Source organism: Monodelphis domestica, chromosome 2, assembly GCF_027887165.1.
Source record: "Monodelphis domestica isolate mMonDom1 chromosome 2, mMonDom1.pri, whole genome shotgun sequence".
Lineage (NCBI taxonomy): Eukaryota > Metazoa > Chordata > Mammalia > Didelphimorphia > Didelphidae > Monodelphis > Monodelphis domestica.
The window spans coordinates 430,946,957-430,970,556 of record NC_077228.1 but is presented as its reverse complement, the minus strand read 5'-3'; the positions used below and the strand labels follow the sequence as shown (position 1 = coordinate 430,970,556).

The 23,600-nt window shown below is 36.3% G+C and overlaps 1 protein-coding gene and 1 long non-coding RNA gene across 5 annotated transcripts in view; one reads left to right on the top strand and one right to left on the bottom strand.

Annotated features, from left to right (window-relative positions):
* The window catches only part of AKAP12 (A-kinase anchoring protein 12), a 113,214-nt gene that overhangs the window by 44,754 nt on the left and 44,860 nt on the right, over positions 1–23,600 (bottom strand). For all 3 annotated transcript variants that reach the window (XM_056818930.1, XM_007484727.3, XM_007484730.3), the window contains one exon: positions 3,889–3,979. In XM_056818930.1, coding sequence (XP_056674908.1) covers positions 3,889–3,979 — 91 coding nt within the window. The remainder of the gene's footprint in view (positions 1–3,888; positions 3,980–23,600) is intronic.
* Positions 1–23,600, top strand: part of LOC103097796 (uncharacterized) — a 37,210-nt gene that overhangs the window by 5,039 nt on the left and 8,571 nt on the right. The window contains exons 1-2 of one of the 2 annotated variants that reach the window (XR_008916712.1): positions 14,938–16,004; positions 18,012–18,153. This is a non-coding gene — a long non-coding RNA (uncharacterized LOC103097796). Of the gene's footprint in view, positions 1–14,937; positions 16,005–18,011; positions 18,154–23,600 lie in introns of those variants that run through there. The other variant, XR_008916711.1, reaches the window with a different exon arrangement.

Genomic DNA, 23,600 nt, shown 5'->3' with positions numbered 1-23,600 from the left:
CAAGTCTCAAATGAACCATGCCCTAGGAGTTGGTGAGTTCAAAACAAAAAGTTCATAAGTGACAAAAACTAAAAACTGAATATTGTCTCCAAGAAAGAATAGATTAGTGATCAACAGAAACTATAATCAAGAGAGAATAAACTCAGAACTGACAGAAACTATGATCAATAAACTCAGCTTGACATCAAAACAATATAGCCCCTTTTATCATTGTAAACAAAATATAATTTTAAAATTCTCTAGATATACATACAACAGAATACTCACATTAATATATATACATCAACATATACTGAAATATAATTTTATCACAATGGCCTTCAACTAGTATGTGGTGGTTATATCTAAAGTACATGCATGTAAAGTGAGAACCAGAAGAACAAATTATACTAAAGCAGGGATAATAAGCAAACAACTTTCAAAGCCTTGGGAACTCTGATCTATGATCAACCACATATTCCAGAGGACTCGAGATGAAACATACTGCCTGCCCCCTTTTCTCTCTCTGGACATGGTCAGTGTAAGAATTTGTTTTGCTTGATCATTCATATTTTTAAAAATGCGTTTGGTTTTTTTTTTGCTTTCTAAAATGGAGGAAAGGAGGGGGGAACAGAAAAACATGAAGATAAAATTTAATTTAAAAAAGTAATCTAAGCTAAAATATGCATGATGTAGAAATAAAGAAGTTAGAAGGGACCTGAAGAAAAAAGAAAACAAGTAAACCCTTAGAGTTTGTGCTTGTGAAATTCTGTCCCTATGTGATTAACATTTCTATAACTAGATATGTGACTATTGGAGAATGGTTGAATAAATTTGTATATTAATAATGGTAAAAAAAATGAATTACGTTGAAAATTTTATATGAACTGGTACAAAGTAAAATACAGGATAAAAAATATGAACAATGTAAATGAAAAGATCACTAAAAAGCCATGAATCTGGGCAACTGAAAAGAAACTGGATTCTGAAATATCTCTCCTTCCTCTCTATAAAAAGAGGGTACAAGTTAGACAGAATGTCATATACATTGTCTGGAAGTTTTTATATCAGATGCCTTTGTGTCAGGCATTTTTATATAACTTTTCCTCTGTTATAATTTGAGGCAGGGGCGCCTCAATTGGGGGAAGGAGGAAGCTGAAGAGTAAAGAGAGCTTTTAGGGGGATGGAGGATTCAAGGAAGACTTCATAGAAAATGATACTTTAGTTAATTAAGCAAGTTAGTTTGGTAAGAGTTTTTTGTCTTGTTTTAATGTTTTGTTTTGTTTTTGCTATATTCTATCACCATGACATTTCATGTTTCCCTTCCTGAGAGAATTCCCAAGAAAAAAATGCTAATTTTTTAAGAAAGGAAATGTTAATACAACATAGTAATTAATATATCTGTAAAAACATACAATGTATAACACCTTTGGATTTTCAGGCTCCTCAAAGGGGAAGATTAGATGTGTCTTATCTCTTCCTTTGACTGATTTTTAATTTTTCATAAAAAAATTAAACCTTAAAAAATTACTTTAAAATTTTAGATCAAACTTTTGAAATGTATGAAAATATCTACAGAGCAGGTACCAACTGAAGTGAAAGAGGCATGGTTCTTTTTTCTCCCTTGAAATAAATCTTGAGCTTATCATGTTTGGTGCCACAGTTAAACATTTTAAAACTATACCACATTCAAGAAAATGTCTCCTCTTCCTCCTTTGAAATCTGTTCTCCATTCCCATCCTTGCTTTTAAAAAAGAATTTTAACCTAAACAATACTATGTAAAAAGAAATTAAAGGTGGAATTCCCTAGAGTTATTTTTATTAAACATTTAAGTGTTCCTTTTTACTTAGTGGGGATTTGGGTTATTCTTCAAGAATACTACTGTCAAATGAAATATGGGAGAAGGGAACAAATATTTACAAAGAACTTATTATGTGCGAGCAACTATACTAAACATTTTACACATCTAAATTGATTCTCACAACAATCCCAAAGTGAGGCAAATTATAGTTAAGTGACTTGCCTAGAGTTAAATAGTTGGTAACTGTTTTAAGCAAAATTAGAACTCAAGTCTACCCACTGAGCCACTTAGCTCATCCCTGTTTTCTAGTTAGAACCCATTATGAGGGAGAGATTAGTTTAGAGTAAAGCCCTAAATGAATAGGAGTGAAGGCTTGGGAAGAGGAGAGGAGGTAAAGATAGCTATAATTTCAGAAAGAACCCCCAAACTAAGGTAAATCTACCGGTATACAAATCATTTCCTCAACCAAGTCAAATTGGCTTAAATCTAAACAATGCTTTCAATTATGTCTCCTGGCTTTGGCTTATAGCTCATGCTACCTGGTTTGGGTTTCTCCTTTTCCATCTATGAATTCCATTCCCTCAAACAAAGTTCAAATGCAACTTTCCTGCTCCCAAGTTTGAAGGATTTTCTCCCTTCTCTGAACTCCTCTGGCAGTTTTAAGCAAGGCTTTTTTGATAGCTAGTTGTGTACTTCTTGTTTCCCACAGTTGTCTCCGAAGTTAATCCCAGGAACCGAGATTCAAATCTTTGCTTATCCTCTTCACTTCTTCCAGGTTTATGTCTTGTTCAATCTAACAGAAAGTCATAGCTTTATGCCCCTTTCCCCCCCATTCCCAGCCCTGGCACAGAGAGTATATTAAGTGACTTCCAACTTGTTGCATTTGGTTAGGAGACAGACAGGCACTTCTGAATGTGTTGCTGGAATTTGACATAATTACATGTAAAGGACTACATCTATTTTTCACTTTAAATCATGCCTGTGGCGCTGAGCAGACTCAAGAGTTCCCAATGACTTCAAAAGCAACTCCATGCCTGAAGCAGCTCTCTCTGCAGGGCACTGAAGAAGATGAGAAACAGGCTTCACATAATGGGAATTAGGAGCCAATCACAAATCTCCTTTAAAGGGAAGGAAAATATTTCGGTTTTGTAATTTTTTTTCAAAGGAAGACATTCCTAATTCCTTTGAAATGCCTGTTATAAAATATGCCAAACAGAAAGACTATTTCATATACTGTTCTATATCTCTATACATATATGCAAGTAGTATGAAGATAGTGTATTGGAAAAATATCCTTAAAATAGAAATCAAATTTATTTTGAATATTCTGCAAGAGTAAAAAAAGAGTTGTTTGCTCCGACTGAATGTCTGGTCATTCTCAAGAGGACGACTAATGGAGGTGTTAGGGGCTCAATTTTTATCAAGGCAGTATGATTTTTCCCCAGCATAACTATTTGTTATGAATGTTCCTCCCTACCGCACATTTCTAAAAGATTAAGAAACTTTCAAAAGCAATAACACTGAGACTCTACTCTGCTCAGTTTGGGCCAAAATAAAGCCAGCAACCCAGTGGTGAAAGGCTTGAGATCCAATTACCAGTCGCAAGACACTGCTTGATTCTAGTTTTTCTTGCAACCAAAATAGTATGCAGAACACAGATGTTTCAACAAAAAATGAGGATTCTTTTCAAATGAAATGTATATGACCAAAGAAAAAAATGTGCAAGTAAAATAAGATTTATCACTAAAGAAAGAGGTATTAAGGATTACAAAGTAACCAATACAGTATTTCTAGAAGATTCAAATTCACTAAACATAAGCCAAATGACTGATGAGGAATGTCAAGAAAATGCCAGCATATCATACCAAACAAAAAAGAATGCCTAAGAATGAGAAACATAACTTTACAAATATGTAAAATTATAATATAATACCACTTTTTAAAAATAGAGGATATCAAGAAAATTCAAAGGAGCATTTTCTGTATTTTATTCACTTTTTCCATTATGATCCTTCAAGTGATTTTGTACTTCTTATGATATACAGAGGTCTAAAGCACCCTAATGTGTCTTTAGTATTCCAAACATGATACCATGAATTTCACTTACCCTCTAAGATAACTGCTTCATCCTGCTCTTTGTATGGGTCTCCCACTTGTCCTTCTGGCATTCCATTAATGTCATTTATTTGTCCATTCTTCTGCAGAAGGTACATGAAGAAGAGAAAAAAAAAATTTTGAATTCAGGTTTTGGAACACAGCTTAATAAGCTATAAACATTCCAGTCATGGCTGACTCTTTGGGACCCCATTAGGGGTGTATTTTCACATCAACTTTACAGATGGAATGATTTGGTTTCAGGAAAAAAAAGACTTGTACAAGAATATTCATAGCTGCGCTCTTTGTGGTGGCCAAAAACTGGAAAATGAGGGGATGCCCTTCAATTGGGGAATGGCTGAACAAATTGTGGTATATGTTGGTGATGGAATACTATTGTGCTCAAAGGAATAATAAAGTGGAGGAATTCCATGGAGACTGGAACAACCTCCAGGAAGTGATGCAGAGTGAAAGGAGCAGAACCAGGAAAACATTGTACACAGATACTGATACACTGTGGTACGGATCGAATGTAATGGACTTCTCCATTAGTGGCAATGCAGTGATCCAGGACAATTCTGAGGAATTGATGAGAAAGAATGCTGTCCACATCCAGAGAAAGAACCGTGGGAGTTGAAACACAGAAGATAAACAACTGCTTGACTACATGGGTCGAGGGGGATATGATTGGAGATGTAGACTCTAAATGAACATCCTAATGCAAACACCAACAACATGGAAATAGGTTCTGATCAAGGACACATGTAAAACCCAGTGGAATTGTGCATTGGCTACAGGAAGGGATGGGGGGAGGGGAGGGAAATAATATGATTCTTGTAACCAAGGGAAAATGTTCTAAATTGACTAATTAAATAAAATTTTCCAAAAAAATTTTTTTAATTAAAAAAAATTTTAAAAAGCAATGACTTGGCTTCAAAATATTCACATGCTGAGTTCATATAGGAAAGAGTTGAATTCTCTTAGATTACATTCCCACTTTAAAGCCTATCTTATCAGAAAATAGGAAAGATGATTATTTTAAATTCTCTTAAAGATAAAAGAAAATTCCACAATGTTCATCAGCAATCAAGTTTTTCAGAGCTTTGAGAATGGCTATAGAAGCAGCTCAGCTCCTACAGATGCCTTTCCTTGTACCCCAAGTTGTTAATGGTTGGCTTTTCACAGTCCTTTCTGCAGATCGTCTCCTTTAATACTCTTAATGAATAACTTGTAGCATCCCAGGCATATTCACATCTATGAAATATAAATGACTGTATGGCGACTGTGTCTCCAAGCATAAGGTTATACCAATGAGGCTTGTGAATGTAACCTTGAACTGGCCATGCGGCCCTTGGCTAAGACAAACTCATTAACATGCTCGGAATCAATTCCCCGGGAAAGCCGGTTTGCAATCTACACGCCCAAAGGTGTTCCCTCTACCTTGCCACCCAATCTTAATTGTCTATACTTTGTGATGTGGTTACTACGTGCTTGGGAGTACCGCCCAAGCAGGACAGGATCAAATTCAGAGGCAATCCCATGAACTTCCTCTTGGCTCTTGGCTTTCTCTCCCCTTCCATGGAGCTCCACTGGGCTCCTCAATGACTCTGTCTCTCTCTCCTCTTGACCTTCTCCTTCCCCGAGGCTGTAACCATCTTGGCCTGCTTTCCCTATCTTAATCTCCTCCTCCGCCTTGTGTTCCTTTGTTCTCATACTCTCCTATCAAAGGGAGTATCATAGGGGTTGCCTGCCCTATTCAAACACCGACTTGTCCGTGTCTTTCATTTCCACCCTGGTTCTCGGTTCCTACCTCTCCTCGGGTCCCATCACAAAGGTGAGCCCCTTCCCTTGTGGGACCCTGCTGGTCAGGGAAGTCCATTAAGGAAAACCCCACATAACTCTATGGGGGCAGTTAGGTGGCTTGGGAGATAAAAAGCCAAGCCTAGAAACAGGAGGTTCTGGGTTCAAATCTGACCAGAGATCATTCCTACCATGTGACCCTAGAGAAGTTACTTACCCTTCACTTATCATTCTTCTGCCTTAGAACCAACAAAAAGCATTTATTAAAAAGCCCTGTGAAGTGGGTGTTTTTCTGTTGTTTTTTAAAGATAAGCAAACTGAGCATCAGTAAAAGTTCAGTGGATTTCCAAAGGTCACAACTAGCAAGTGTTTGAGCTCATAACTTCTGGATTTTATCATGAATACATTATATATAATGCATATATCAAAATTAAAGTTTTGTAAGATTGGGTGCACTATTCAATATCTTTTAACAGCAGCGCCGATAATTTAAACGAGATTGAGATGGAAATGCCATCACAAATGTGACTGAAGACCTTGCTCCATGTTTTCATATTTACTTGGCTTTATAAATGTCTTCCTCTGCTAAAAGTGAGCAAGTTAGCTTACACATAACATATCCTTACAGACTGTGTGACCCTGGTCAAGTCACTGAACTTCATATGTAAACTAGGAGTAATAGCCTCTACCTGGCAGGGCTGCAATGAGGATCAGATGAAATAAATCTATAAAGTGCTCAGCACAAAGCCTGGAACATGGTAGGTACTATATAAATGCCAGCTAATATCATTATTATTATACATCGTTCCAAATATAGGCTGCGCCTTGAACGTAAAACCTGATTTCCACCTTATGCCCTGGCTAATGTACTCCTCCAGTTATTCCAAGGATGATATTTCAAGAACCTCTAATTTCCTACTTAAAGGTACTCACTTCACCCCTTTATTAGTTAGTACCTTGTCTCTGAGAAATACTAGGGAGAAAATAAACATCGCCCTACTGGCAAACTGGTGGTAAGACTTTTTAGGCATGGGAAAATTATGTGCTGAGCAAAGTTCCTGTGCTCTTTTTATATTATATTTATATTATATATTATATATATTAATTAATTATATATTAATTAATTAATAAAAATAATAATTCATATATATTAAAAATTATTATATATTATATAATATATATTATATATATAAATATATATATATTTATATTATAGAATCCCTGGGATCAAATTCATGCCATGATGAAGCCTCAAAACAGCACTTTAGTAGAGGGAAAAGAGGACAAAAATCTCACACTGATTTCATTCTATATTTCACAAACTATATATAAGTGATCCCTGAAAAAGCAGTTTATGGGCAAATGCAGCCCGAGTCACAACAAGTAAAAACTCTGGAGCTAAGGAAAACTGCCTTGTGGTCTGTGGGCTTGCTTTTGATCTTGTATCCACAGAAAAAGATGAGATCTCTTTCTTAATAATTGTTCTGCAAGGGGGCAGCTGGGTGGCTCAGTGGATTGAGCGCCAGGCCCAGAGACGGGAGATCCTAGATTCAAATGTGGCCTCAGACACTTCCCAGCTGTGTGACCCTGGGCAAGTCCCTTAACCTCCATTGCCTAACCATTACCACTCTTCTGCCTTAGAACCAATATCCAGTATTAATTCTAAGAGGGAAGGTAAGGGTTTAAAAAAAAAAATTGTTCTCTAAGAAGTGAGGGATAGGATATGCCCCTGCCCACAGGAGTATTACATCCACTACAACTCTATGGACAATCATTTCAGATAAAATTCAGTCTCTTCTTCCCCATATTAATCCCCACATATTGATAACTTGCAAATATCATTCAATTTCTAATATTTAAAGGGAAAGTGATTTATGGTAATTACCTAACATCCAGGTATCATTAAAAATGAGAATGTAGGACTTACATTAATATCCAGCAACTCCAAAAAATTATATTTCATAGTTTACTAATAATTACTTGAAGTAGAAGAAATAAAAAGGAAATAGAATTTTTAAAAAAACTAACAGAATTAAGACCACGTGACTAAGTTCTCTCTGCCTGTTTAAAATCCCGCTCCACCAAAGCCGTGACAGGAAGACAAGAGAGCAAGAAGTGGGGCTACACCAAATTTATATCCTCCCTACATCAGCATATAATTGAGGAAGAGAGTGGGATACTGGGAATTGTAGTTCTAAGGTACAGATATTAATTTCACAAGAATATCACTAGTTTCGTTGATTGTTCACCAGTTTTTAAAGTGTTTTCACACCAATTGTGTCATTTGAATGTGCTAAATGAATATTTTTCCATCAGAAGTTGGTTTTATTGTATACTTAACAAAAAGACATGTAAAATGTATAATAGGAAATATACAATTCCAGTTTCTCACCTCTCGATATTTCTTTTGTGACTTTCACTACAATAAAATGAACTGCCCAGAATAGATTAAAATATAAACCTTTTCACATCATATTCCAAGGATTTTGGAAATGGGCTTGCTGCAAAAATGATATATACCTGATCTCCATTACCTATGCTTAGTACACAGTCTTAGGTCAAGCTTTATTTTTAATTTTCCATAAAGACTGACTATTCTTATGATTCTGATCCTCTGTTCTTCAAGTGGAAAGTAATGCTTGAGCTGAGCTTTGAAAAAAATTAATGATTCTAAGAGGCAGCTGAGGGGAGGGAATACAACATTCCAATCATGGGGGAAAAGCTTGTGAAAAATCAGAGAGAGGAGATGAAATGGTTTGAATGAGGAAGGGCAAGAGCACACTGGTGAAGTACAGGAAGATTTCCACAACCCTGGAAAGTATGAGCATACTTAGGGACTATGACTTTTCATAGGCTTAGCAGAACTACTAGCATCATTACTCTTTTACTCTTATTGTTAATTATTATTATTAATAACTAAATAGCATTAAATGAAACAAAGACAGTGTTAAGTTCCTATAAAGTGAGATCCTACTGTAATTTAAAATAAAGATGGAAAGCTTGTTGGAGCCAGGTTGTAAAGGGCTTTAAATACTAAATAATTTGTACCTAACTTACTATAAACGGGTTTCTTGATGCACAAGAACTGGTTGGATCCATGGCAGGGCTCCTGAGGCCAGTGGGGATAAAGACAGCCAGTGTGAAAACTCCCTACTAGGCAATAAATATGTCCTCACAGGTTTAAAAAACAACAACAAAAATTGGGGAATTTGCTTCCCTCTTTTTCCAGCCTTTTCCAGTTTTTTTCTCTTCCTACCTTTTGGATCCCAATAAATTTCCATGCATACATATTTACTTACATGCATAGCCAGTTTAGTCTCCAATTAGTGACTTCACTAAATGTTCCTCACTCCTCTGTTTTCGATGAACAGACAACCCTATAAAACACTGTTTCTTTGCCACTCTAAAGAACCTGGAGGGCAGATTCCAAAAATGAACGAATGGACTATAACACCTTTATTCTGTTCCTTGACCCCTAAAAGTTCCCAGTAAGTAAAACTAAAGACTACAGATAAGTTCCCCTAGCATTGTTTGGAAAAATTATCAATTCTCTCTAATGAATAATTTTTTAAACTAAAGGGTGAGGCTCATGTAGCTGGAATAAATTCTAAAACGTGCACACACACACACACACACACACACACACACACACACTCACAACCCTGTTTTCCAATTAAATATCCTTTTGGTACCAACATGTCATTCCAAACCCATTTTACATTTTGATCCTACTCCCTTCTGTGTACTCTTTGTTGGGAGGTGGTAGTTTTCTGTCATTTTGGTGGTGTCCAACTTTTTGTGACTCCATTTGGGGTTTTCTTGGCAAAGACCCCTTAAGTGGTTTGCCTACATCTCATCCAGTGATCCAGGTTAACAATCTCCATCGCCTCAGTCTCTCACCCTGAATAGCTAGCCAATCATTTGCCAAATCTTATTTCCACTTCCATATTTCTCTCTGCCTCAAGTCCATCCCTCATACCTATTGATCTTGTACACAGCCTACAGAGTGATTTTGACAAAGGATGTCATCCACCCCCTTGTTCAACATACTCTAATGGCTCTCTATTTTCTCTGGGATCAAATAGAAACTTCTCTGTTTGGCATTTAAAAGTCTCAGGGGTTGAAGGGAAAACACACACCTTTTGGAAAAGTTAGACCAGTATGAAGAAAATTAAGAGATTACAAAAGCAAAATGAGGAGATAATATCAAATACTATAGAAAGTTCAAAGAGAATTAAGGCTGAGAAAAAGCCACTGAATCCAGCAATTAAGATGTCATTTCTAAAGTGTAGGGGTGGAGTTTCAGGGTACTGAAGACAGACTAAAGGAGTTTCAGAATGTTAATAATTCTCCTATTTGGTTCAACAACCTTTGTATTGCTTTACTAACATGTTTATACCTGCATCTTTAATACAGTCTTTTTAGGAATCCCTACAAACATTTTAGGGAAACTCCAGGTTTGTGATTTATGGTACTGAATTGAAAGATGAAAAAATTTTATAAGGTGTCAGTGTCAGTTTTTCTCATATATATGGGGGGAAGCTTATCCCCAAAGAAGAGATAGGAGAAGGTACTTTCCCTCCTTTTTTGCATAAGAACGACTGTGCATGGAATACTGCATACTTTAATGTTAAGTAACTTCCCCAAAGTCACACAGCTCAGGTCCTCCTGCTCTGGGACCAGCATGTATCAACAACCCCACCTACCTGCCCTAAACCCTCTTGTACCAAATAAGAATTAGTAGCAAATAGGACACTTTTAGGAAACAAATAGGAAAATATCCTTGAGTTGTAAATGTTTGTTTTTTATATAGGGGGGACAGGGAGAGCCCACTGGCCTTGGAGTCAAAAAGTTGTTCAAATCTGACCTCTGGCACATCCTGAAATTATTGTGCTAGGGAAGCCATTTAACTTTTCCAAGTTTCATCAAGAAAATAAGGAAGCTGGACTACCTAGATTTGATGGACCCTTTCACCTACCAATTTCTGGTTCTTCCTCCAAAAGCTGATGAATTTGCATGGGAAATAAGAATTTGTCACACCCTCAACCTTCTGCAATAAAATTTAAGTAATCTCGTAAATGTGTACTCCAAAGAGAGACAGAAGGTATGTAAATATAGGTGGAAAACATCGGAATGTTCATACATATAATATTTAAAGGTGATTTTAAACCATTTTGAAACATGATACTATTATGCCAATTACTGACAACTTTACAAAAATAAATTTTAAACTCCCCCATACTATTAACATATGCTAAAGAGAACTAAAAATCATCCACAAATGAATTGTTTTTTTTCAATTTGAATAGGGAAAATCTGAGTAAGAAGCACAGAAAAAATTTCCTGGCTTATTAAGTTTACGATCGATTACAAGTAAAAAAATGGAGTCAGCAGACAGGGCAACCAAAAATGAAAATTTGATCTTAAAGTTGTGCTTACACTGTTAGTCACAGAGAATACAATTTGAAACGTATAGTGCCAGTGTAGTTTGTCCTAGTCAGACAGCAAAGTGGGATCTCATTTTGAACAACACATTCCAACATCTTTCCCATAAGTTGAAGATCAATCATTTCTTATACAAATAAACCTAGGCACTTGTACTTTGGAGTCATTATTAATAACTAAATAGCATTAATGAAACAAAGGAGAAGCACTGCTCCAATTCAGACATGACTTGTTACAGCTCTGGACACAGACTGATAGGGGAGTCAAGGTTAAGGATGAAACAATGTCATGACACACTAGAGTGGAATGAATGTGATTGGGTGAACTGAGTTACTCCACGTGAGAAAATTATACAGATTAAATTTTTATTTTACATATTTGTCTGCCTTTATTTCTGCCAGCCATATATACCACATAACTGGGGAATTTATCGAGTTTGTGTCCTACTGTTTATCTAAAGAAGCTCGTCCTTGGACCGCAAAACCTCGATATAGACTGTATACCACTTGGGACATTTAGCATGGATAAAGTCTAACTAAATGAAAACATCTGAAAGTATTTTAAGGGCTCTGCCCCATGGGAGAATTGTTCATGTTCTACTTAGCCCCAGAAGGCAAAATAAGACTAATAAGTGGAAACTTCTTGTAAAACTATCAGCTTCCCTATCACTACAGGTCATTAAATACAGGCTAGTTGATCCAAACTTGAAAGCACAAGTTTTATTAAAAAAAAAAATAAGATTTTTCACATAGTGACATCAATAGCTCTTAACATTCTTTATAAAGCCATGGCTAGAAATTTGAAAGTAATTATTTAAAAGTAGTTTGTCATACAGATGATTGCCTGTATTTAACTTATTTCTAATTAATCAAAGTAGAAGCTATATAAACACTTTAAGGGCTAGAAAAGGAAAGCGAAGATAGGTATTATAAAAAAGTCATGATCTAAATTAACTAAATGGGATTGATTCAATCCCTGCCACTAAGGTCATCTCAGATGACAAAAATTCTTTGAGAGAAAAAAAAAGGTCAAAGTCAAAAAATAGCAACATATGGCAATATGTTTCATGTCCAAGAAGTAAGACCCAGTCTAAGAGGATAATGTCACCAGTGTCTTAAAATTCACAAGTTCTAAAATTCATACAGTAAGAAAAGGGCATTTCAGGGGGAAAAAAATCCTTAACTATTAAAACATATTTAAGAACTTAAGCTGAAACAGATCTAATCTCTTGGTCCCTGCAAGAAACATAACTAACTATAGGAGAAAGGCACAGGGCCCTGCCACGGATTTAGTCAACTACTTGCAAAGTCAAGGTGAGGTAACAAATTCAATCATTTTAAGAAAGAAAAACAACCTTCTAAAAATTTGTAGACGTGATTGTTTCAACTCATGATTGGGGAAGAGCAGATCTGTTATCATAACCAGGATTTTGGTTAATTACATAGTATTCACAGTGAAGTAAATCAATATAGTAGATAGATTCAGACGTCCAAGGCAAGAATTTTAATATAAAATGTAAGCTCCTTGAGGATAGGAACTTTCCCTTCTATCACCAAACAAATCATTGTTCATTGATTAACATAGCTCTTTGATATTAAGACCTAGAGATTCCATGACTTGTCCTGTTTCCTTATTTATTACATTTTGAGTTAACTAAACTCTACTGAAGGGAAGGGACCTCAAATTCCTAAAATTTGGTGATAATCAAAATTAAGTGGATTTTGAATGATGATTTTACAAAGCACATAGGAGGCACAATATAAATGCATTGAGGTGGAGGAGAATCTGCTGTTTAATCTGTGGAAGAATACAAGATTGAAAAATGTAACTCTTCTTGGTCACCTAGGTCATTATTTAAGGTGTTGGGTTTGGGTTTTTTTTTTTTTTTAATAATCAGTGCAAAGGAAGACATGTTTAAATGGAAAGAACTTTTCCATTTTTTTTTAACCCTCACCTTCTGTCTCAGAGTCAATACTGTGTATTGACTCCAAGGCAGAAGAACAGTAAGGGCTAAGCAATGGGGGTTACGTGACTTGCCCAAGGGTCACACAGCTGGGAAGTATCTGAGGCCACATTTGAACCTAGAACCTCCCATCTCTAGGCCTGACTCTCAATCCACTGAGCTACCCAGCTGTCCCCAAACTTTCCCATTATAATAATTATCCTTGACCTAGAAGGTCTTTTCAACCATTTAGATAGCTCAGATCACCTGATCTATAAAAGCAAGCTATTATATGTCCTAGGAATATTATTTTTCTTCCATCAAGTTTATACTGCTATGGTCAGCTATCTCTGATGGTGTTTCGGGTTTCAAGTCATTTTTTATTTGAAAGGAAAAGTGCTCTCTCAACCATATATATATATATATATATACTCTACTTCTTGGTCTACTACTATATATATGTGTGTGTGTGTGTGTGTGTGTGTGTGTGTGTATACACACATACACATATGTCTCAAAAGTAGACCAAGAAGTAGAGTTTGCCATTTAACTATCTATTACTTCTCACTAGCACCTAATCCAAGGGCTTCCTGGGGTAGAATGAGAGAACAAGGGCTGAATACCTCGGGTCTATTTCCAAATGAGAAAGCTCTTTCACTGGTGGTACATCTCCCCTCCTCAGCCCACCAAGCCCTTCCATCACTAAAATGTAAGGACAGTTTCTCTGATTGCATTTGTGGCTCCATTAATAACCTTCCTTTTTTCACTCCTTTTGGGACCCTATCAGTTGTTTTCAAGCACACAGTTGTTTTAGACTCCTGAGAAAGGGAATGCCACAAAACTTGAAAAGCTATTTTACTCAACTTTCCCTCTTCAGGTTATTAGCTTCTGCACTATATCCACTGTTCTTTCTGGCAAGTTAACCTCTTTTCACTCCCAGTCAAAAGATAAGCTCTCTTTTGGCTCCACTGATTCCAGAATCAGTGCATTTCTCTGCTATTGTTCATTCCTCTAGTTCAAAACTGTTCAACTCATAACCATGTCAACTCCACTACAGAAGCATGAGTGCCTAGGAATTATAATACTTAACTTACCTTGAAGGAGCTTGCACAGGGAGAACACAGCATATTCAAGATGAAGAGAGGATATGTGCAAAATAAATACTCTGGTTTGCGTTGGAGAAAGGAACTCTTAAAAGGAGAGATAGCACTTAAGACAAGCATTACAGGAAGTGGATTCCAAAAAGTACCACATGCAAGGGAGTAAGGAAGTCTGGTACAGGGACAGCTCGTGCCTGGAGTACTAGTCGTTCTGTGCTCTACCACTCATGACTGGCAGGGAAGCTTTTTCCGAGCTTCAATATTATGTACCAATAAATATTATGAAAATCACTTTAAATGTATTTATACTTCCCACCAATATATGGAATTGCATTATTTCTCATTACTTTATGAATAATAAGCAGCTATAAAGTACTTACGACGTGCTAAGAATTGGAAATACAAAAATAAGTCATTGCCCTAAAGGAAATTACACTTTAGCACATAGTAAAATTAATATGCATTTGAACTGAGGGAAGGGAAATCTGTAAGTGATCTGAGATCTAGGAAGCTTGGTGGTAGACTGCAGAGTGCTGCACCTGGGACAAAGAGATTCAAACCCATAATTACTAAATGTTTAACCCGAGACAAGTCACTTAAACTGTCTGCCTTAGTCTGCTTATATATAAAATGGGTGGTTGTGAGGATAACATCTGTACAACATTTAGCAAAGTTTAAAGCTCAGATAGAATTGACACCTACTATTATTAGATACTTCCCCCTTCTTTGTACAGGTAGGAGAATAAGGTGCATATAATGCTGCTGCATACAATGTCTTCCTTTTTCAATATGCTAATTTTGCTGTATGGCATACCTTTTTTTTTTTTAACTCTTACCTCTTCTGTCTTGAAATCAGTCCTGTGTATTGGTTCCAAGGCAGAAGAGTGGTAAGGGCTAGGCAATGGGGGTTAAGTGACTTGCCCAGGGTCACACCGCTGGGAAGTGTCTGAGGCCAAATTTGAACATAAGTCCTTCGGTCTCTAGGCCTGGCTCTCAATCCACTGAGCTACTACCCATCTATCCCCTGGCATACTTTTTAAAATTTAGTTTCACCAAACTTTTCCCCCTCTGCTTTTTTCATTCTTTATAAAGGACAGTTGTCTGGCAAGGATTGGGAAAGAGAATTGATGGGAAATAGAGATCATGTGAAAAAACAAGGATAATAAAATTTATTTTAAAAAGAAGAAACTTACTTCACTATAAGTATTAGCTATTATTTTTAGATCCTGAATGTATCATTTAATGTTAGATATACCTTTTTATGGCAATCTATAAATTTAATAAGAATTCCATCTATGCCATTATCAAAGTCATTGATAAAAATGTGCAGGAGATCTCCTTCTAAGGGGAGTCTTTAATGTCCATGCTCTTTAATTCAGCACCTATCTATTATTACCTGACCAACTGACTATTTCACCAAAACCATGTAATATTGCTAAATGTTTAATGAAATAAATAACATTCCCATCTTATATATCACAAAAGCATTTGTACAATAACTTTAGTATATATTATCATAAGCAATGCCAGATTTCAGCCTGAGAGTTCAAAAGAATATAAAAAAAATTATGAAATATTTAAATTAACAAAATCTAATCCTATGGAACACTATTGAATAAGTATGGTATAATGCATCAAGAAAATCCTTACTAGGAAGAATTTTTATATGCAACTTATCACTATGAAATGGTCCGGGGAAAGGATTTTAAATCTTTCAAGGTAAAATTTCTTCTGTGCTTGTTAATCTTAATGACAATATAAGTCTTTTAAAGCATTTTACTCCTGTTTGCAGAGTCACTGGAACCAAACTGTGCCTGGAGTCACTTCACCACTTTCTTGAAGGTGATTTTCAATGCAATCTTTCATTCAACCTCTTAATTGTGTGTGCTCCAAAATCACAGGGCTACGATTTAACATGCTATTCTCTGAGATTGTGCTAAATTGAAATTAGGATACTTGGCATGCTTTTTGGAGGGTTGAGACTATAAAAAAAGTCAAGGCTTACATTATATTTCATCAGAGCACCAGCTTCAGTTCAGAAATGTTCATCACTAGCACTTAGACACCAGGTGATCCTCCTCCCCCATCTACAGCATCTCATGAAGTCATCTACTAAGTCAGATGATGTTATGGATCATTGGAACTAAGTACTTGTTCAATGAAGCCTGGTTCACACTATTATAAGGATGAAAGGTTATGCAGCGGAGGTAGAAAGAACACAGGCATTATCACATGGAATCATTGCTGAAAAGAGCTTTAAAGAAATTAACATAATATTTTATACTTGGATATTTTACTAAATATCTAGGATTCTTCCCTTATTTCTTGTACTGTTTTTGGTCAGAAAAGCAAGTAGCAGAATACACCATTTTAGATCAGGATTCCTGTATCATAATCCTCTTTGGCAGCCTAATAAAGCCAAGGGTCCAACCTCAGAGTAATTATTTTTAATGCATAAAATAAAATAACATACAGAGAACTACTGAAATGCAGTTATCAAAACATTGATGGGAGGGAGAAAAGTCCAGTTTACAAAACCCAGATTAAGATTCTCTGTTTTAGAGGCAAGGTGTAGTAGACAGGATTTGAAGTCAAAGGATTTAACTCCAGATTATCATTTATCTACCTAATTGTATTACCTAACCTGTTTGGCTTAGGGTAAATCTAATTAACCTCTCTGGACCCCCATTTCCTCATCTGTTGGAATAAATGACCTCGGAAGATCTCTTTTACTTAAGAACTCTATTCAATGCATTGGACAAACCACTATTATAGAGGGCTGATGATGAGTCTCTGATAGAGAAGTGATGGATAAACTGGAGATGCAGAAGGAGAGGCGTAGTTTTGGACACAATGTGGGGATAAACAACAATGTATTTATTACAAGAGTTTTAATTTTAATTTTAGTTTTTCTTGTTCTTCCCGGTGGGAAATATGGGAATATATACTTATTAGTTAAAAAATATAAGATTTATTCATTAAAAAAGAAACAGCTTCTTCTCAAAGGGAAAAAAGACTTTGTTCATTAGTGCCAGGACAAATAGGACCTTGGGGATTTGTTTGGAGGGTGGGGCATTAGGGGTGGCCGATTGATTCCTTAGTGTCTATTTTTGGACCTCCTCTAAATTACCCATATCTTTCCACTTTACTTTTCTAAAACTGGACTGGCTGTTAACAGTTTCTAACAAGCAGGGTCAAATGATAAGCTTCTAAAAACCTGCCACTTTCTTGTGATGCTTGTAGACCTCATGATTTCCACTATACCTAAATTTAATTTGTAATATAAATGGATTGGACTACATAGCTTCTAGGATCGCCTCTACTTCTATTTTCCCATTATATAATAATAGAAAAGCAGAAAATTTTTTCCAATACAAATACTAACTGGAAGTAACAATACCACTGGTTGTGATGTATAAATGAATTTTTCTTATCATAATTATCAAACTGATGCCTTTTCTTCCCGTTCAAGGTCTCTCCAACAAGGCTTATTTTATGTACTGTATCAGTGTTCATAATACTATATTTCTACATCAAGAAACTACTGAAAACTGGTCGAATCAAATGATCAATCAATTCAGTGTCAAAGTATTAGGCAAATAACTTAATTAAAATGACTGGTAGTTTGTCTCAATTGAGGAAATGACTAGTCAGTCACCAGAAATACCAATGAAGATATCCAGAGTCTTATTTCTCCACTGGTTTTTCTAGCAGGCAGCTAAAAGATATAATTATAGATTATAATTCTGTTTCCCTACTCATTGATAAATGTTTCATTATATAGATAAAATGTTTTAAATAAATTCTACTATTTACAAAATTATTTCATATATTCTTCACTTGCAATAGAAATAGAACCTGCTTCAGATTAAGATCACGAGATAGATGATGATGATGATGATGATGATGATGATGATGATGATGGTCGTGTAAAAAGGAGAAGCAAAACAACTGAAACTGAATATTGTGAAATGTTTACTCCAATTCATAGGTGTGGTATGCTACATAATGCCAGACTTCTTTTTTCTTCCCTTCTTTTTAACTTTCTTATAAGGAATTGTGCTCTGGAAATGAATACAAGAAGGATGCAGGAGGAAATGAAGTGGCTGGTTTAAGTATCAATAAGAGTTGCTGATATTTCTGACATTATTTTAAATCCTCCCAAACTGGAAGAAAACAGAATAGAAACTTATCAATATAGTTCTACATTTACAGAGATCAGCTAAATTCTTTAGTATTTTGGAAACATTACCAGGAAATCAAATACACATCATATTTATGTAACCCCAGAGAATTTGATACAAGTCAAAATGTGCTTAATTACAAGTGTGCTCATTTTGAGAGTAGTGCTTTGTGGTCTACATTAAGGAGAGCACTAATTAGTATTTCACATACCATAAAATAAACAAATTTTGAGTCTTTTCAGTCAAAAGATCACTTTACTGTGAGGTTAAAACTGTGCTTCATGTCTTACCCCATTCTTTGACATTCATTTCCTGGATGCTTTAATAAAGTACTAAAAATTCTCGAGTACTCTGGGAAAGTATGTGAATAAAAACAAGCTCTGAATCTTTTTAGGTGGGAGATGGACCATGCTGATTTCATGCAAAGGGAATTCCCAAAAGATCCCAGCTTGAGGTTAGGGAAACAGAAACCAAAATAGAATCACCTACTGAAACATTTTATCAAGAGAATCAAAACTTTTTTATATGTGGGAAATATTTTCTTTGCTAATTATGTGTAAACCTCCCTCAAAGCCCTTTTGGATGATGGAAGAAGCTTCATTCCTTTTCCTCACACCAAGAAGCACATATATATGTTGCTTTAAAGTTTTGACAGGCCTCATTCTCTCCTCAACTCTCACAATTGTGTGAGGCAGGACCTAGTGTTACCTGGTGTTAAGGAAAATAAGACTCAGTGAAATTGAGTGATTAGCCTAGCTATTTAGTCATCCAAGTGGGATCTGAATTCAGGTCTTCTTGACTCGGTGCCCAGCAACTTATCTTACTAACCACACTGCCTGTCCCCCATACCCAGAACGTAACAATCGACTGCACTAACACAGAGTGAACCTGGAGTCAAGAAACAGGTATTAAAATCCAGATTCCACATGCCCAACGAGCTTTAAAAGAATGCCTGCCTTTTGATCCAGCAATACCACTACTAGGTTTGTATCCCAAAGAGATTTTTTTAAAGTATGTGCAAATATATTTATTTACAGCCACACTTTGTGGTGGAAAAAAAATAGAAAATGAGGGGGTGTCCCTCGATTGGAGAATAGCTGAACAGATTGTGGTATCTGGTAGTGATGGAATACTATTGTGCTAAAAAGGAATGATGAACTGGAGGTTTTCTATATGAACTGGAAGAACCTCCATGAATTGATGCAGAGTGAAAGGAGCAGAACCAGAAGAACATTGTACACAGAGACTGAAACACTGTGGGAAGATCATATTTCTATTAATATCAATGCAATGATCCAGGACAATCCTGAGGGACTTAGGAGAAAGAATACTAACCACATCCAGAGAAAGAACTGTGGGAGCAGAAACGCAGAAGAAAAACATGAGTTATCCCGTGTTTATATAGGTGCATGATTTAGGGTTTTGGTTTTAAAAGAGTATTACAGAAATGAATAATATGGAAATAGCTACTGAATAAGACCTGTATAACCCAGTGGGATTGCTTGTCAGCTCCAGGAAGGGGGGAGGGAAAAGGGGAGGGAAAGAATATGAATCATGTAACCTTGGAAAAATAATTTTTAAAATCCAGATTCCATAATTTACTACTAGCTATCTGACATTGGATAAGGCAGCTTGGTGGCACTGTGGATAGAGTGCCAAACCTGGAGTCAGGAAGACTAATCTTAGTTTTAAAATAATTTAAATAAAGATTTTTTTTAAATAAACAATTTAGTATGTGCTTCATGCCACTTAACCTGGACACTCTGGATGTGGCTTGCTCGTGGAAGCAAAAACTGTTATCGCTCTAGACTAATAGGAAAAATTAATTCCCTCATTTGTTGCAAATCTTCCACTGTCTCTTTCATATGCTACTCAGGTTTCATATGCATGCTCATAATTTTCTTTTTTTTTCTTTTTTAAACCCTTAACTTCTGTAAAAATTAAAATTAATCTCAATAATAAAAATGTTATATTTTAAGAGATTTATTTTATTCCTTTATTTCTGATGGTCATTAATAAATTTTTTAAAATATAATTTTAATTGTTGAGATTAATTTTAATTTTTACACTTCCATCTTAGAATCAGTACTGCGTATTGGTTCCAAGGCAGAAGAGTACTAAGGGCTAGGCAATGGGGGTTAAGTGACTTACCCAGGGTCACACAGATAGGAAGTGCCTGAGGCCACATTTGAACCCAGGACCTCCCATCTCTGGGCCTGCCTCTCAATCCATTGAGCCACCCAGCTGCCCTTTGCTCATAATTTTCAAAGCCACCACAAGGTGCTTCAAACAGTTGTTCTCTAGAAACTGTTTCTTGCAAAGACCTCCATGTTTGGTAGATGGAGTAAATGTCCCAGCAAATGAAATACTGTCATTCAGTGGGCAATGAGGGAGGGAGTGGAAAGGGAAGAGGTGCAGAACAGATGTCCTCTGCTTGGGCAAGTTTTTTAAAAGTCAATCTCCACATAAGTCTCCAAATGAACCCAAATCAACCTTGGCTGGCTGGGTTTACTCTCTGGAACTGGAAGAGGGAAAAGATTCCAGCAAGGGAAGACCAGAGAGAGGGAGTAGGGTACTAAATTTAAAAAAAGAATGCTCCCCTGTTTAGAAAAAAGCAAAGGGATAGGGAGAATAGAAAGTAACAGAATGTCTTAAAGTTAGACAAATTGGGCATGGACCAAGTGTGGTAGTTGGGGGCAGAAAGAAGACAGCATAGGGTAGAAGTACGGGCAAAGATGGTATTTTCTTCTACAATTATACTTAGCTGGGTCAGCCTTTAAATCCTTAACAATAAAAATAAGGAACTCGGGAAAGGTATTGTCATATGACTGGGGCACCTATTTGTGAGAGATAACCATGACACTCTTTCAAATAATTTATAAAGGTAGCTAGCTAGCCCCACATCCACCAGGCTAAAGGACCTTTGAGGTTTGAGAGTTCGTTAATGAGGTGGCATTCCCAATTGTGGGTTTCCAATAAATTTGACAGGACAGAATGAGATTCTTCAGGACACAGAGATAATTTTTATGATTTGATTCTTGCACTAAAAACTAGAGAGATGTATAATGTAACTAATTTCAGGAAGGAGAATCACAAATTTTCCACCTAAAAGCAAATAAAATTATATTTCATTTGGTAAAGAATCACCACTACTTTGTAGGATGTATGCTTTTACAGCTGATATGCTTTGTAGGATGTGTGCTTTGCAATTGATTGAATGTCTCTACTTTAAACCAGCCTACTCTGATGCATACTAAGCAGGTCTTTTATTCCTAGACCATCTCAGTACTCCAATCTTGGTAACAGCAAGCACTCAGCCTGGAAAGACGCATGGGTGATAGGGGCTATGTTAAGGGATGCTATTGGGACTTCTAAAACCTTCCCATAAGAAAAATCTAATCAAGAAATTTTCACTTGATAACAATGGATTATTTAATTAAATTATTACAAATTTATCCCTGATAACAAACCTAACAGATATTCTTTTGAAAAAAAACACTTACATTTTGTGAAGGGTTAATATCAAAACTGAAATTGATTATACTTGTGATTGGTAGTTTTTTGTTAGTCATTGACACTATCACAACCAAAACCAAAATCTTTTGAATTCATTAGTAACAATGGTATTTTTTTTGAAAACCCTTACCTTCCGTCTTCGAGTCAGTACTGTGTATTGGCTCCAAGGCAGAAGAGTGGTAAGGGCTAGGCAATGGGGGTCAAGTGACTTGCCCAGGGTCACACAGCTAGGAAGTGGCTGAGGCCGAATTTGAACCTAGGACCTCCCGTCTCTAGGCCTGGTTCTCAATCCACTGAGCCACCCAGCTGCCCCCAACAATGGTATTTTTAACAGCAAACCAGAAAGGAAAAAGATCTAGCCTGATCTCATTTTTAACAGTTATAAAAGAATGAGGCATGGGGATTAGTGGAGACCTTTTCCTTAATTAGTGAAATTTTAAAAAATATTCTTTCTGGATCCATAGCTATACAGCTGTTTATTCCCCAGGATTATAGTAATAAAGCTCTTTTACACTGGCAGATTGCCCTATATAGAGAGGACATTATTAACCTTTTAGTCCATCCTCTTCATATTATTGATTTAAAAACCTTTACCTTCTGTCTTAGGATCAATACTAAGTATAAGTTCCAAGGCAGAAGAGAAATAAGGGCGATGGAATTGGGGTAAGTGAGTTGCCCAAGGTCACACAACTAGGAAGCATCTGAGGCCAGATTTGACCCAGGACATCCTGTCTTTAAGGTCTGGTTCTCTATCCACCAAGCCACCCAGCTACCCTTATTCCCTTCATTTTGGGAAATTGAGTGACTTTGCCAAGGTCACACAGCCAGTAAATCAGAGTTGAATTTTAATTAGGTCCCAAGACTTTCAAGTATTTTCTGAGTGTGATTCTGAGCAAACAACTTACTCTATCTCTGGACCTCAGTTTCCTTAGCTATAAAATGAAATTGAACTTTATGGCTTTTCATGTCTAAATATAAATCCCAAGTTGACAATTTTTTCCATAAAATTCTAAGCCATTGCTTTACACTGCCCTTCTAAAGCAACCAGGCACTCAACCTACTCAAATTTAGAAAGCCTTATTTATAAAAATTGATCAAAAGAGAGAAAAAGATGAGGATTTTATAAGAAATGAAAGACTCACCGGCCAAGGCTGAGCCTACTTTGGATTTACATTAAAATAACTTGCCTTCCAAGGCCATGAGAAACAAAGGCGAGCATTATTTACCAACTATGCTCTACCCAAGGTGGCAGAGGATAGAGAAGGAAGCAGAATGGTAACAAACCCAGAATCATCTCCATGATCATGTCTAGAAGACAGGATAGCATGCCTTTTTCCAATTCTCTAGGAAAAGCCAATTTACATTCTAAATTGTATAGAGAAGGGGAGGCTGTCCCTGTAGTAATGAGGGATAGCCTGCTACATTCGGGGCCACCCTGGAGCTGCTCTGCTTTCAAACAGTAAAGTGCCTATACTGATGCAAGACCTAAGAATGACTTCTGAATCCTACGGAGGGAAAGATAATTTAATGGCATATATTACAAGCAGCATTAGGAATATTGAAATTTTTGCTTTAAAGAAATGCCGATATTTGTGACCCTAAACCTCTCTCTACTCTCCGTCCTCTACTTAGCTATTAAAAGGAGGCTTCTGAAGTGCAGCTTTTCATCATGTCAAATCCCTACACCATAGCTCAATAAACTCCAGTGGCTTCCCAGAATCAGCTATAAATTCCTCTG